The sequence below is a fragment of the Dendropsophus ebraccatus genome, chromosome 11 (genome assembly GCF_027789765.1).
Source record: "Dendropsophus ebraccatus isolate aDenEbr1 chromosome 11, aDenEbr1.pat, whole genome shotgun sequence".
NCBI classification, from domain to species: domain Eukaryota; kingdom Metazoa; phylum Chordata; class Amphibia; order Anura; family Hylidae; genus Dendropsophus; species Dendropsophus ebraccatus.
In genome coordinates this window covers 54,613,134-54,629,011 of record NC_091464.1, presented here as the reverse complement: position 1 = coordinate 54,629,011, position 15,878 = coordinate 54,613,134, and the positions used below count along the sequence as shown (strand labels likewise).

General features: G+C 42.4%; 1 protein-coding gene across 1 annotated transcript in view; it reads left to right on the top strand.

Moving 5' to 3' along the window:
* DPH1 (diphthamide biosynthesis 1) overlaps nt 1–15,878 on the top strand; it is a 232,758-nt gene that overhangs the window by 201,237 nt on the left and 15,643 nt on the right. The window contains exons 7-9 of the mRNA XM_069945373.1: nt 3,189–3,257; nt 9,194–9,350; nt 15,374–15,474. Coding sequence (XP_069801474.1) covers nt 3,189–3,257; nt 9,194–9,350; nt 15,374–15,474 — 327 coding nt within the window. The remainder of the gene's footprint in view (nt 1–3,188; nt 3,258–9,193; nt 9,351–15,373; nt 15,475–15,878) is intronic.

Sequence of the window (15,878 nt, the reverse complement as noted above, 5' to 3'; positions counted from 1 at the left end):
ATCCATGTTTTCCTCAGAGATCATTATGATGAAGTCACAATGGTGGCCTGGGGTATGGTTCCTATAGTTGACCCCATGTCGTACATAAATGAAAGTTAACAGATTTCAGGATCCGTCTCTTTACATGGATATGCTTGTCCGGAGATGACAGGACATCAGTGTGTACGGTGGTCCATAAATACTATGTACAGTATGTGCTCAGTGTAGAGAGGACGGTGGAGTTTATACAGAGGCCAGTCAAGGTGACGTTTGGAGCAGAGCTCATTATTAGAAGGGAGAAATAGTTTTAGTGAAGAGGCTAAAGGAATACCTCATTATTTCTGACATTGTCTATCCAAGGATGCTTAAGGGAAGGAAGATCAGCATCTGATCCTTAATCCTGTATTATACCCGTCTACCTCAATTCAACACTTATTAGTGCTCCGTGATCTTTCCTGCACACAGAACAGAGAGAGAGGGATTAACCGCAGCGGTTCTCCATTGAGAAGATGACTGAATACAGTTCTCCATGAAAAAGAGGAAGATATTTCCACACATTATTTATACAATGCTGGGCCCCCATAGCAAGGGTGTATGATACTTGCTAGTCACTAGAATAAAGATAAGTACAGTAAGATGTGATCAGATGTAAGTGAAACTGATGGGTTCGACATGACGGGACCTCTGGTATATTTCTTAGGTAGGGAGTGATCTATACTGAAAGAAATATACTGTATACAGTGCCTTGTGAAAGTATTTGGCCCTCTTGAACTTTTCAACCTTTTGCTACATTTCAGGTTTCAAACATAAAGAACAATTTATTTATTTATTTATTTTTTGTGAAGAATCAACAAGTGGGACACAATCGTGAAATGGAACAAAATTTATTGTATCTTTTAAACTTTTTAAACAAATAAAAAACTGAAAAAATTAAGAGTGCTAAATTATTAGACCCCCTCTTCCACTGTTACTTTGTAGCATCACCTTTTGCTGCGCTTATAGCTGCAAGTCGCTTAGGGTATGTCTCTATCAGTTTTGCACAAAATTTTCAGTTTTGAAACAAAATTTATTGTATCTTTTAAACTTTTTAAACAAATAAAAATTGAAAAAATTAAGCGTGCTAAATTATCAGACCCCCTCTTCCACTGTTACTTTGTAGCATCACCTTTTGCTGCGATTATAGCTGCAAGTCGCTTAGGGTATGTCTCTATCAGTTTTGCACATCGAAATTCTTGCCCTTTCTTCCTTCTCCACAACAGTATCTCGGACCTGCCTGGTGTGCTCCTTCATGCGGCTCTCCGCGCTTTAAGGGTATGTTCACACTGAGTATGGCGGACATGTCACTTCTTTGAGCAGAGAGCGGTGGCTGTGGAGGAGTGCGCGCCCCCTCTCATTTGCTGACAGTGGGACACTGAGCACGGTGGGATTCTGCGGCGGAGACGTCCGCTGCAGAATTCCGCCGTACTTACTCAGTGTTAACATACCCTAAAAGGAACCCTGAGACTATCGCACAGCAGGCTCATTTATACAGATATTTTTATTACACAGGTGGATTCTATTTATCATCATCAGTCATTTAGGACAACATTGGATCATTCACAGATCCTGACTGAACTTCCGGAGTGAGTTTGCTGCACTGAAAGTAAAGAGGACAATAATATTGCACGCCCCACTTTTTTTATTTGTTAAAAAAAGTTTACATTTTGTTTCATTTCACAATTGTGTCCCACTTGTTAATTCTTCACCAATTTTTTTTTTCAATTTTATATCTTTATGTTTGAAGCCTGAAATGTGGCAAAAGGTTGAAAAGTTCAAGGGGGCCAAATACTTTACCAAGGCACTGTATACGGTGCACGTAGCTTTGAAAGTCCTACCCTCAGCTACAGCCAGAAGCCCTCTTTTACAGATGCCATCAGAGCGTTTCCTATGAACAATAAAGCCAGCATAGACACCACACAGTCCCAGCAGACTGTTCTCCCTTACAGACACATATTATTAAAGGGGGTCTCCAGTTCATTTTCCAGCATCATGCCATCTCCAAGCCCTACGCCTGCAGCATGTGTTCTAATCAAGCTGAAGAGAGAAGGGTGGGGGAGCAGGGAACCAAGCAGTTCTGCACCACTTGACTGCATGGCCATGCCTCCTGGACACTTGCCGACATGAATAAAAGATGATATTATAAGGTATCCAGTTCCCATAAACTGTCTACTGCAGGGGTATGATTAAATTACATTTTTAAGCATCTGTCCAACACTGCCTGTGGATTATTAGGAGAAATTGAGTTGACAGACACACTTTAAACTAGACATATATTCTGTAAGCTTGCACTAGATACATATTGATGTAGTTCAATAGCAATATAAATACATATGTGGCATGTTCTCCGAGGGGCACTGGCACCTCCAGACTCCCCCTCTTTGCAGGACTGCAGACATGTATGCATATACAGCAGGAAGAATACTGTTATTAGAAAAAATACTCCTATTTGCAGGGTGAAATTTCTATAACCCAGCAAGTCAGCAGAGACTTATTCCCTTGTGTGAAAATAGAACTTGTGCCTTTATAAGTGTTCTAGACATTGTTTAATAATCCAGAATCGTTCCTAATCTGAAATCTTTCGGAGCACGTTGATGACAGGTTTAGGCAGGAACAATTCTGCTGCAGATCTCACTGCATTATGTATAGATTGTGATTCAGTATAGTGAAAATCCATGACAAGTCTACAAGGAGATGAGCATACTGTGGAGTTCAATATCTGCAGCATCCTCCTATTTCTCTGAAGAGAATTCAAATTCACAGGTAAAGCCGGAGCAAATCAAACCTGTGTGAATTCACCAGCCCATACTCATATCTTGTGGTATCTGCCATTCTGAAGGCTAAGCTGTGACTGTACCACCCTCCACTGTGTAGCCCCAGTATTTGCTGTCCCTTTACCAGCACAGTTCTTGTTTTTCTTCTTATGATTCCTTAAAAACTTTAACATCTGCTGCACTGAAATGCAAGATCGCATTGTTCATCCATTGTGTCTTGTATGTAACACTCCATATATCACCATATATCATCCAATGACCTGACGTCACACAATATCCACTTTACAAAAAATGTCCTCCTGTCACAATCCACAAACCAGCCGTGTGCAGTTGTCTCCAAGAGATTGTACTGTTATTCACACTATTCTTCACTTATGATTCATGTCTGTTTGTTCGTAGGTATCTGGGCGATGGGCGCTTTCACCTGGAGTCCGTAATGATTGCCAACCCAGACACTAAAGCTTTCAGGTATTGGTATTAGTTTATTATCTATTCTTTTTCGTTACATTGCTGTCGATGAAGAGGATTATGGGTCCAACCATGGCCACATGAAAATCTAGTAGTAAAAGTTATTAAAGGGGTTATCCAGCGAAAATCTTTTTCTTTAAAATCAACTGGTGTCAGAAAGTTATATAGACTTGTAATTTACTTCTATTTAAAAATCTCAAGTCTTGCCATACTTATTAGCTACTGTATGTCCTGCAGGAAATGTATTTATTTATTTTATTTTCAGTCAGACACAGTGCTCTCTGCTGACATCTCTGGCCGAGACAGGAATTGTTCAGAGCAGAAGGGGTTTTCTCTGGGGATTCATAGAAAACCGAGACAAAGTTCCTGTCTCGGCCAGAGATGTCAGCAGAGAGCACTGTGTCTGACTGAAAATAAAACAACATTTCCTACTGGACATCGAAGTAAATTACAAATCTATATAACTTTCTGATATCAGTTGATTTGAAAGAAAAAGTTTTTTTCTGGATAATTTGGCCACACAGGCGATAAATCCCAGTTTCCCACTTAAACCTGCATAAAGATGGCCGAACACACTCTATGAACATAAGCTCAAACTGCAGGACTGGCCAACCACTTAATGTGTTTAGGGGTGTACTGACTTTCCTCCAATGATGAGAGAAAAAAGGTTTTATTCTGCTGGCATTCAACATGCATGATCCTTTGTTCTCACAGGATATAAGCGACTAACAGATGTCTGGCAGTGACGTCTACCCTCTGCCCTATTGAGAACACATTTATTGTGGTGGGGGGGGGGCAGGAAGAATATATCCATGCTTTTATGATGTAGAAATAAATTTTATTCTCCAGTGCAAAGTGTCAAACAGGCATGCCTAAGCCCCAGAAGGGCTGACTGTAACACCTCCTCGCTCCCCCTCCCAACCTTGTCCCTGCTTGATTGACAGCTTGAAGCCAAGCCCTGTTATTAAATCTCATTCCTGCATTGTGCATACAAACTGTGCTCTGGTATGAGGCTTGTAAACAGGGCTAGGCTTCCAGCTGTCAAACAGGGATTGGGATGGAAGGAGGAATGAGGAGGCATTCTATCTCAGCACTTCAGAAACGTAGAGACACCTCTTTGCCACTTGGCACCTAAAAAATAAAAGCATTTTTGTCAGCTATTTACTTACAGTGAAAATAGACAATTATAGCCTTTACTCCAACCAGGATAAGTATGTTGGTACAGAAAACTAGACCAAAATAATTAATGGGGTTGTCCGGCGATAAAAAATTATTCACAGAATAACACACATTACAAAGTTATACAACTTTGTAATGTATGTTATGTCTGTGAATGGCCCCTTCCCCGTGTCCCACCACCCCTACCCGTGTACCCGGAAGTGTGGTGCGCTATACATTACCTGTCACGTGCCGACCATGGTCTCCGATCCTCAGCAGTGACGTCTTCTTCGGGAGGCCAGCGGATCTTCCCGAGTGCCGGCCGCCCTCTGCAGCGTCATCCGAAGCTCAGCCGCGATTGGCTGAGCATAACTGTGCTCAGCCAATCGCGGCTGAGCAGCTGATGACGTGGCCGCGTCATCAGCCGCTCAGCCGCGATTGGCTGAGCACAGTTATGCTCAGCCAATCGCGGCTGAGCTTCGGATGACGCTGCAGAGGGCGGCCGGCACTCGGGAAGATCCGCCGGCCTCCCGAAGAAGACGTCACTGCTGAGGATCGGAGACCGTGGACGACACGAGATGCGGTGAGTATAATGCACCACACTTCCGGGTCTAGCGTAGGTGGGGGGAAACACGGGAAAGGGGGCCATTCACAGACATAACATACATTACAAAGTTGTATAACTTTGTAATGTGTGTTATTCTGTGAATAATTTTTTTATCGCCGGACAACCCCTTTAAGTTGCAACGTTTCGACGTTAGGGCCTTCCTCAGGCACAGTGGTTTTCTGGAGTAGAAGGACTTCCACCAGACCAGATTCCTTCTACTCCAAGAGCCACCCCTTGGCTGGGTCCTTCCTAGAGGGATATCTGGCTAGTCCTTTGTTTTGAGACTCTTAAATGAAGCTCCCCGGCTCTTTTTTTGCATGTTTGTATTTCCCAGGGAGCAATGTACCACTGCATTGAGCGCTTTGCCCAGCAGCTGATAGTGTTATCTTTGGCTGGTCACACTAAGATTAGTGATTTTTCCCCTATGCTCTATTAGGCATTGCTCCCACCTAGCTAGAATCCACACTGATGAGGGGCAACATCCCAAAACAGCTGTCTGTGGATGGATATCTGGCCTTGGTTTTTTCCTTGTCATTACATTGACGTATAGGACCACTTAATAGGGTGGTTTTGGAGGTTTCCTTACAGGAGCCACCCCTTGGCTGGGCCCTTCCCAGAGGGATGCCTGGCTAGTCCTGTGTTTCAAGACTCTTAAATGAGGCTCCACAGAAGTCACACATCTATATAAAAGCAGAAGGTTCATTTCTGCAGCCTTCATAGGTTAGACACTAAACATACCATTGTTTCATTCAACTTATCCTCTAAGAATAGCACTAGCTTTGTAACGTATTAAGTGGCTTTTGAGATGTCCAAATGTGATGGATATGACAATGAAAATGCATGCTTGTGGTTGTATTTTGAGGGTTTCTGTAACAATGGCTAGATATCTCTTTATTTTTCATCTTAACAATAGCAGGTTGAAGAGATTCTCTCACTTTAGTGTATTTCTTGCCCTTGATGATGATATTCGGCTGCAGACACATCTGTTTATTTCCTTGGCCCGCATTTCCAGCATAACTGTATGAGACGCGTTTTAAATATTCCACATTTTATCCTCAATAAATAATGTTCATGCTGAGCTGGGCTTGTTTCATGATCATTCCTAGGGTTTAAGCATTACACACCAGACTTGTAATGTACGCTGCATCCCGGAATATGGTGCAGGGAACCTGAATAAATGTTTATTTTAAGTTGCCGCACAGATTCACAGCCGGAGAGGACTCACCATGAACAGGATGTTTTCTGAGTTCTGTACAGTATGCCGCACGTACAGGAAAATTATATTAGTTCATTTGCTTTGCCATTACTTCCTATGTAGTTGACATTTGGGTTGGCGCTCAAAAAATGACTTGGCCTAAACCCTGCTCCTATTCAGATTACACTAAAGATGGATTTGCATCTGATATGTTGATTGCATTGTTAATCTGGGGCTCAGGTAAAAAAAACACTTAGTTCAGACTAGAACTAAGCATATGGATATTCAGAAATCTAGATTATGTCTTGCTTGTTAAAGCTTTAGATTCACTTAAAATGTGTCCACAAACTTGGATCAACACACGTTAATGGAGGGATAAGGGTGGAGAATTTTGGCCTAATGCTCAGGATCTGGGTCATTTGTAAGTCAGGAGTTTTAGGGCTTAGCTTTTAGTAGTTGTAGAAGATGGGGGGTGTACTAAAATGTTAGGATCTTGGCTGAGAGGGAATATAGCGGCAGACATACAAAATTGGATTCATCTTGGACTTGTCCTACAATCTATTTCATCCCAGAGCTGTATTCTAAATAGCTTTTTTTCCAACTTCTGACCTCATATCTCTCCTGTAGTCCCCTGCAGGTTCAGACTCTATACAAAGCATGTCCTGCTGGTTTGTGCTGAGAAATGTATGATGGTCCCATTGTATGTAGTGGAGCTAAATTGTCAAGGATCTATCGGCAGCAACCAGAATACATTATAGAATGAGATTAGTCTATAATATGCCCTATAGCTACAGATCTATTACTTCATATACTTAGTATGTTTGCTATATATCTGTATATAAACATTCAAGAGGCTACTTAAACTTTACAAGGAAACACACACACACATATATATATATATATATATATATATATATATATATATATATATATATATATATATATATTTTCAGACACTGTTTGCTAAATATTGGCCCAAACATGTTCAGGATGATTTTAAAGACAGAATAGCAGAATCTCCTCATCTTGTGGAGCGTTGGCTGTATCACCTACTGTACTGGTGACAGCTAACGCGTTTTGATCATCACCAGGGACACTTCAGGACTGCAGGTCGCCAGCATTCTAGAATATTTTTTTTTTTGTTAATTATGGGATGGTTGTCCAGTCTGAACATTGGTCCCAGGGCAGTAGATGCCAGTAACATCAGCTGATAACACCAGGGAGCCTGCCAGCTGAAAGAGAAATAAAGTATAATATGGCACCCACTGAACTCAAGGGGCTGTCAGTGAAATGCACAGATAAGCCATGTCCTTTAGAATAAGAGGCACTCTTTGTAGCAGCTCTGCATTGGCCAAGAGATAGAAGACCCAAATAGTGTCTTTACCTTAGTGACATCTATCTAAACAAGTTATCCCTATAATGGCTGATGCCGTCTAGAGAAGATTTCTATCTGCACATCCTGTGTTTTTAATAGGATCTGCCATAAATCTATATGTATAGGCATAATCCGACTGTGGCCGACTGTTGCCTGTTAACCCTTCTAATCCTCTATTTCCCCCCCCCAACATAAGTGTAACCAGATGTGTCTCCATAGAAATAAAAGCTATTTCAACTACGCCAAGCATAGATGATAATGGGAGATTTAGGCATGATGTCTGTACCTGTTGTGTCTAGAAACAGCCTGAAGTTTCCTGACTCTTGTTTTGTGGTGATCAGAGAATAAGGCACACTCAATGTTTTTTAGGCAAAAAAAAGCTAAATATTTAAGCCTTTTGTTGCCATTTGTTCTGTATTTTAGCCTTTTTTAAACTTTGTTTTAGATTTCTTTTTATCCTTTTTTTTGCTACAGACAATGCTCGTATGTATCAGCCAAAATATAAGTATATTGGATTAAATTTTGGGGCTGGAAAAAGCTGAATGGGAACTGCCAGTGGTTTTTCTGGAGTTTAAAGTGACTCTGCACCCACAATCTGACCAATCCAAGATCTGTCCTGGGGTCCGTTCGGCAGGTGATGCAGTTATTGTCCTTAAAAACAACTTTTACACTTGCAGCCCTGTGCCAAATTGACGTGGCCTAGAGTGTCTGTGCATTAGACTTGCACCGCCTCTCCGTCCCTCCTCCCCGCCCTCCTCATCATTAGGAATGTCCCAGGCAGGTATTCTCCTATTCATCACCTGTAAGAACACTGCACATGTGTTGGATCTTTATGGTGCGTTCACACCTACAGGATCTGCAGCTGATTTTCTGCAGCAGATTTCATTTAAATAACTGAACACAGCATCAAATCTGCTGCAGATCCTGTAGGTGTGAACACACCCTTAATCACCTTTGCAGTGTTCAGACAAGTGATGAATAGAAAAAAACCTGCCAACGGGCATTCCTAATGCTAAAGAGGGTAGGAAGGAGGGACGGAGAGGCAGTGCAAGCCCAGGCACAGACACTCTAGGCCACACCAATTTGAAACAGGGCTGCAAGTTTTAAAGTATTTTTTTAGGACAATAACTGCATCACCTGCCGAACGGACCCCAGGACAGATCTTGGATTAAAAGCAGCTATCTGAAGGTACAAGTGGTTAGGAGGGCGCAGATTGTGGGTACAGAGTCGCTTTAATGGGATACGATTTTGGAAAATTTGGTCTGTTTTTGTTAGAAGGGGAAAAAATACAAAATACTGTGTGCGCCTGAGTATTCAAATAGGTTTACCAAGGTATTTTGCTGTGTTAGGTTTTCTCTTTATATCCTCACACACAGTAGACACATGGTCAGTGTAGTTAGGTTTTCTTGCTTTGTCTTTATATAGTTATGAACCGTATAATTTTTCACTTTATATCTTTGCATACGTCTAATTAATTCAGTAAGGTTTTCTCCTTTTTTAGCTTTACATTAATGCGATCCATACAGTGAAGTCTTCTATGTGTGACTGTACAAAAGTATGATCCATATAGTAAGGTTTTCTCTCCTTATGACTTTACATAGGTATGATCCATACAATAAGGTTTTTTCTCGGGAGTATTACGATCACAGCACCATGCAAAGAAATCGAGGTGATGCCATTTCATCTGCATCCGGAGCGAAGACATGGGGCCTTATTCTTGGTACGTTAGGGCGGCAAGGATCCCCCAAAATCTTGGAGGTAAGCACATTCCCTGCAGTCTCTTTTCTTCATTCCGCCTCGGTTTATTATGCACACACCTGCCTCGGCCTCTTTAAGGTACGCAGTATTCATCTTTTTAATGCGGTTTCTCATTAATTAAAAATCGCTAGAGGATTTGACACTGAAGTATGTGATGATGACTGAAGTTGGAGAACGAGTGATTTCTTAAAATACGATATGTAACCCTTTCACCGTCGGAACAGTCTACATCCCACTGTTCTGCAGACCTCAGTGAAAGCCTAATGGTTAAAACCTTCTTGCAGGACGGATCATCACTTGTGTATCCTCTCCTCCTCTTTTTCTCAACATGAACATATAATCCGCTTCCACGAATCCACCTCCCCTCCTCCGGAGAGATACATTTTTAGTCCTTGTTAATCTCAGCAAGGAATTTTTTTTCTTCTTCTCATTTACATTTCTCCATTTGCAGATCAGGAACGGCGGGGTCATTTTACCCTCCCCTTTCCCAATCCCCCATGCAGATCATTAAACTGGACACATGCGCCCGTTTTAATGAATCCTTGCCTACCATGTGCGCCCGAGATTACTGAGTGTACTGTGTGATGCCAGGCAGCAGAGGGTAGAAGGTGTAGTTGTGATGGTGTCATACTTTGTGCGCCATCGGTTCTGCGAGGGGAGCGTGTGTTGATGAGGGTGGGGAATTACGTGAGTGGCGAGGAGCATGAGAGGTGTTCAGAATGATTGTGTGGGGTATTGGCAGGGAGGGTTTGGACTGTCATCTGTGGAGGAGATGATGAAAGGATGAGTATATTGTTGGGGGGGGGGGTGGAGGGTGTCAGAGGGATAGCTGTGGCTCAGTATAGGGAATATGATGAGGTCTGTGTGTTTTGCCAGGGTCTTTTGTTTTAGCTCCCAGCAGCACCCTGTCGCGTTCCTCTAATGAGTATTCCTCTGTCTATCCTGTGTTACCAGGACAGGCCTCATTAATCTATTGGCTGCAATTACAGAACCGCAATTATTATTTGCACTTCTCATTAAATGAACTTGGAATGGTTATTGTTGGTTATTTATCCATTCACTCCCATCCCGGGCGGAAAACAGAGGGGCTTAATTAACTTCCAGCCTGGGAACCAAGACAGGGTCTCAGGCGGTGGCCCCCGCAGGAGGGGCGTCTGACAGGGAGTCATTGTGCAGGAAGTAATCTGTCATCCTCACCCCATCCCACATCCCAGGTAGACGGAAAGGCACAATTTTCTAAAAAAATGCTCTTTTGTCAAACAGAATGAGGTGTATAAAACAATAGTTTATAAATAGTAATTTATCCTCATTAACCACTTCCTGGCCGGTGCGTCGTCTGCTACCGGCTGCGAACCCTTAACAACATTAGCTCTGGAGGCTCACGTGAGCTCAGGCGACACTAACACAAATGGAAACCAAGGTGAATGTGTGTCTGCCAGAGGCCTGAAGGGAAACTAAATAAAAAAATGTGCTAAAATACAATTCTCTTCCTGACGAAAATGAAATTATTTCCCGCTAAAGTTATGCAAAACAACAGCGAGAGGATGGATTGTGTGCCTGGGTCACAGGCCTATTACTCTTTCTTTGTGCTTGAAATGAGGCTTTCCATGGCCCAGTCATTAGAATCATTTACCGAGAGCCTCATTCACATCGGTGCACAAAGACCATAATGGGCCCTGATTGACTCCATTGCCTGTGTGTGCGCCCAAGGCAACGTGTGCCTGTATAGTCAATATGATGGGCGTCTGTGTTGAGGTCAATAGACATAACTTGCATTATTTTCTAGCATTCGAGATACAGCAGAATGCAAATCTATTAACTCCCTCAAGGAGAGACCAGAGAGGTTTATTTTTCATCTGTTTGTATTGTGACTGCAGCAATTTTTATGTTTTTTTTTCCCCCACTTCTGTGGTCTTGAGTTTTTGTGGGCTATATTTTATATTACTCAGGCATATTTTGAGGCCAGTTCGTTTAGTGTTTCATAATGGCGGAATACATTTTTTGAAAAAAAGAACAGTTCTGTGACTGAAAGTTGTACCACTATGTCCTATTGTAGTAATAGGTTGTCTGGTTTGAGGAAGGGGTTAATCTTAATGGCCTACTTTCTATCCCTACACATGCTTCACATTTGCATTTCATTTATGGTTTCTGTTTAGCTCATGAACGGGGTGGCTGCAGTGGGCAATGGAAGCCATATGAGTTGTGTGCATCTTTAAAGGGGTACTCTTAGGCTACATTCACACGTTCCGTAAGTTAGTCCATAAGTGCAGAATACGCAATTATGAACAAATTTAAGGCCCATTGTTTTCTATTGGGCTGTTCACACCGTCCATCTGTAATCCTTGCCGCAAAAATAACTGACAAGCAGCACAGACACTTAACTAGAAGTCTATGAGATCCGTATGTCTTGCAGACATTATGGCCATTACCTCTGTAACATTAATTTACTGCAGACTATATAGTACAGTGAGATTGCAGCACCTGCTGCATTTATTTCCTGTCTTCTCTTTCTTCAGCACAAGACAGTATACTGTAAACACTCCTTACTGTCCCTAAATGTCATGTCCCAATAAAGATTATATATATACTTGAGACGTTATATATATAGACTTGAGATGTTTTTATAGAAGTAAATTACAAATCTTTGGCACTTTCTGGCACGAGTTGATTTGAAGGTAAATTTTTTTTACTTTAAGCGTGCCTTCACTTGTACTAGATTGCAGTGGATTTCACACTGCGAGTTCCAAAGCGATTCTCAGTACTATCATTTTGTATGGGTTTACATATTCACAGCGGACTTTTAATTCTGCTGCGAGTATATAAAGCCCTGTCCCCCTTAACCTACCACTATCTGGTTAATACATTACCCGTCCAGGCTCCAGCCTGCTTCTCCAGGGTCCTGGCGTCCCACTCAGCCAACTAGTGCGCTGCGAGATTGCTGCGGAACTCGCATCATGAAATCTGCTGCGATCTGGTACATGTGAAGGCACCCTTTAGTTGCTTTATAGTGACAGCTTTCTTCTGAAAGCAATGCTACACGAGTTACAGGTTGTCATAAGACTTTTTATCAGCATATTCATGATAGAGTCTTGTAATGAAAATGGGTTAGCCTCGTCCTTGTTCCATTTCTGTCTGACAGGCATTAAAGCGAATCTGTACCTGCATGTGGCTATCTGCAAATTGCCAGTACCTTGTTGTACAGGTCCCCATGCAGTGCCGGGTTTGGGGGTTAGTTTCATTTCTGCAACGCAGTGAGGCAAAGAGTCAGTGTGGCAGGGCTTAGAGTATCAATGCCCTAGACCTGCATCGCCTCTCCCCCTGCAGCCATCCAGCCCAGGGGCATGCTAAAATTATATAGAGGGTGGGGAGATAGGCGCTGCAGGCCTAGGGCATATATGCTCTAGGCCACGCTACATTGACTCCCCTCCTCACTGGGCTCAGGAGAAAGGCCAACCAGGCCGGTGTAAGGACTGTACAACTCAGTACCGGTGGTTTGGGGGTGGCTACACACCAGTACAGATTCTGTTCAAGGCTCCTTTCCCACTGAGCAAAACTAGCAGAATTCCGCGGCGGACAATGCTCATTCATGTTCATTCTTTAGCGCGGACAGAGCAGGAGCGCGCGCCTCCCATAGACTCCCATTATGAGCGGGAGGCTAACAGCATTTGCAGCGGAATTCCGCTAGTTTTGCTCAGTGGGAACGGGGCCTAAGTGTCGGGATATATCCAATAGGGGCAAATTACAATTTCTGGTCTCCTATTACAGATGAATCAGCAGGGAGACGCTTCCTCTGCAACTAGCTATCTTACAGCGAGAAACATGGTATTGTGAGAAAGAGTTGCAATACCAGACACAACCTGGGGACAGGTGTGGCACTGCTTTTTTTCTAATCCTGTGTAACTCCATGAAATCTTGTTTTCTTAGTACAGCACTGGCTACATTTTTGATCCAGAGCTGCTAGTTGGCCTGAAGGCAGCGTATAATAAACTGCACACTTTTGGGTTGCTTTGATGTAAGATATCAGTAGTTGACTCTGAGCCTTCCCTCTTTTTACATTTATCTTAGTTTAGAAGTTCCATAGTTTCTACTAAATGACAGAATTTCATGTACCCAGTGTTGTCGTCTGTATCAATAACTCATAGCCTCACCTGGATCAATAGTCCTCTATTTCTGTCTCATTTACACAAAAAAAAAGACACAAACAAAAAAACAATGTGTGTCAGAGTTTGGAAGCAAAGGGCTATTGTAATGCATGTGGTAATAAATGTTAAAGGGGTACTCCAGAAAAAAAGCTTTTTCCAAGTAATTGAAACACATTAAAAAGTTATATAACTTTGTAATATGCTTCAATCACCTATCTGCCTCCCTTCCCTATCTTTTCCCCCCTCAATCCTCCACCTAATGACTATTGACCCCAGGCTGCTATGTGGGAGCCATTTTGTGACAATGACATTACCAAGAGGGAGGCAGGTCTAAGCCCTGTTAGGCCAGCCTCCCTTTGTCAGATGACTTAGGTTGCTCAGCTCTGATTGGCTGAACAAGATGTAAGCTATCTAACAGTTTTCAGAGTCAGACATTACAGGAGACAAAGTGCATCATGGGAAACCCCAAACCAGGAAGCTGTGCCTATGCCGATGATGTCGTTGTCATTAGGTAAGAATGAGTTTACTTCACTTTTTGGTGGGGCATTGAGGGGGAAAAGATAGGGAAGGGGGGCAGATAGGTGATTGAAGCATATTACAAAGTTATATAACTTTGTAATGCTGCGTTTACACAATATTTTCGCAATAACAATTGCACTTGAGCGATAATCGTTCTGTGTAAACAGCAAACGATCAAGTGACGAGCGAAAAATCGTTCATTTTGATCTTTCAACATGTTCTTAAATCATTGTTCGTCGTTCGCTAAAAATGCGCAGATCGCTTTGTGTAAACAGTCTTTCAAAGATTCACCCTATGTAAAAGATGGGCTTAAGCGATCTTAAAAACTATCGCAATAACGATTTTTCTTACAAAAATTCTAACGATTTTTCTAACTACTTATTCGTCTAAATGCTGATCGTTATTAAAACCAAATCGTTGCTTCAAAATTGTTAAATGATCGATTGGGCGAATTATCGCTTCGTGTAAACGCAGCATAATGTGTTTTAATTACTGGGAAGAAGCTTTTTACTGGAGTACCCCTTTAATAAATGTTGCTTTCATGTTGCCTGAACCACAAGTCATCAGGCATTCCTGACAGCTTCTCTCTTCCCTTCCGGCATCAACCAATATCTCTCCCTGTCTGGGTATAAGGAAAGATATATCCATCAAGAAAGCTAGCAGGTCGGGAAGAAGCCATCGGGGACCCCCCTTATGGCTGGTCATTTAAGCAGCATGAAAAAGATGACAGGTTCAATTGAACTGATTTATCCCATACAGTATTTATAAATACATGTATCACCCAACTTTCCTAGACATCAGAAGGGCAACCCATTGCATAGCTAGGGCATATCTGCCATTTGGAAATCTGAATGTAGTGTGGTATAATGCCAGCCATTTTTGTCTTCTTTTCATAGAATAGAACTGATATTTTATATTGTTGAAAATTGTATTTCTATTGTGAAATCCTATGAAGAATTCTGCACCAAATTATGAAGATTTTGGGTGTGGATTTTCAGCCAATTTTTTCTGTAGGTAATCCCTCGACTATACCCTAAAGTGATAGTTCTTGCTGTTGTTTTGTGGGGAAACACCGACCTGTTTTCTATGGAACCCCAGACACTCTAGTTGTGTACAGATCTGGTGTTCTTTGTTTGCATACACAGGTTTCTCACCCCACGGATCCCCTGCAGGCTCCCGTCTGTATCCATGAATACATGGAGTATTTCCCTGCTAGTTCCATCTTGTTATTCTCCGCTCCTGACTTAATTAATTAGTAAGGTTATTCACTGAAGGATACGGCTTGGACGGCCGCCTCACCCCCATTGCTCTCCTCTTTCTGTTTTTTTTTGTCTAACACACTGTGGCTCTCTCTCCTCTCAGCACCTGGAGTCACGTCTACAGGCTCTCGGCTGTCGTTACGTGCGGCTTCTGCTGTCGGAAATCTTCCCTAATAAACTCAAGCTGTTCCCAGAGGTGGAAGCGTGAGTACAGAGAGCAAAGCTGTAAACACACACACTCACCACGCACAACCCTCAGCATAAGGGGGGGGAGGTGGATTAGTAGGGGACGTTGTGGCAACCTGGCACAACCACTTCACAGCTGGCACTGGAAATACCTTAATATTTATCACTGGATAACATATTGTAATGTGTACATTACAACATAGCTATGTCTGCGAATAAGGTGGACCCAAAAAGTAATCAGCAACGTCATTAATCTCAGTACAGTAATCCTGTTACCTAAAGGGGTATTCTCATCTTAGGTTGTATATTCCTTATCCATAGGATAGGGGATAACAATCTAATTGCTGTGCCCCCGCTGATCCCGAGAACAGGGTAAATGGCACACACTGCATGTGGGCAGCCAGCAATTCCTTCATTCTTTA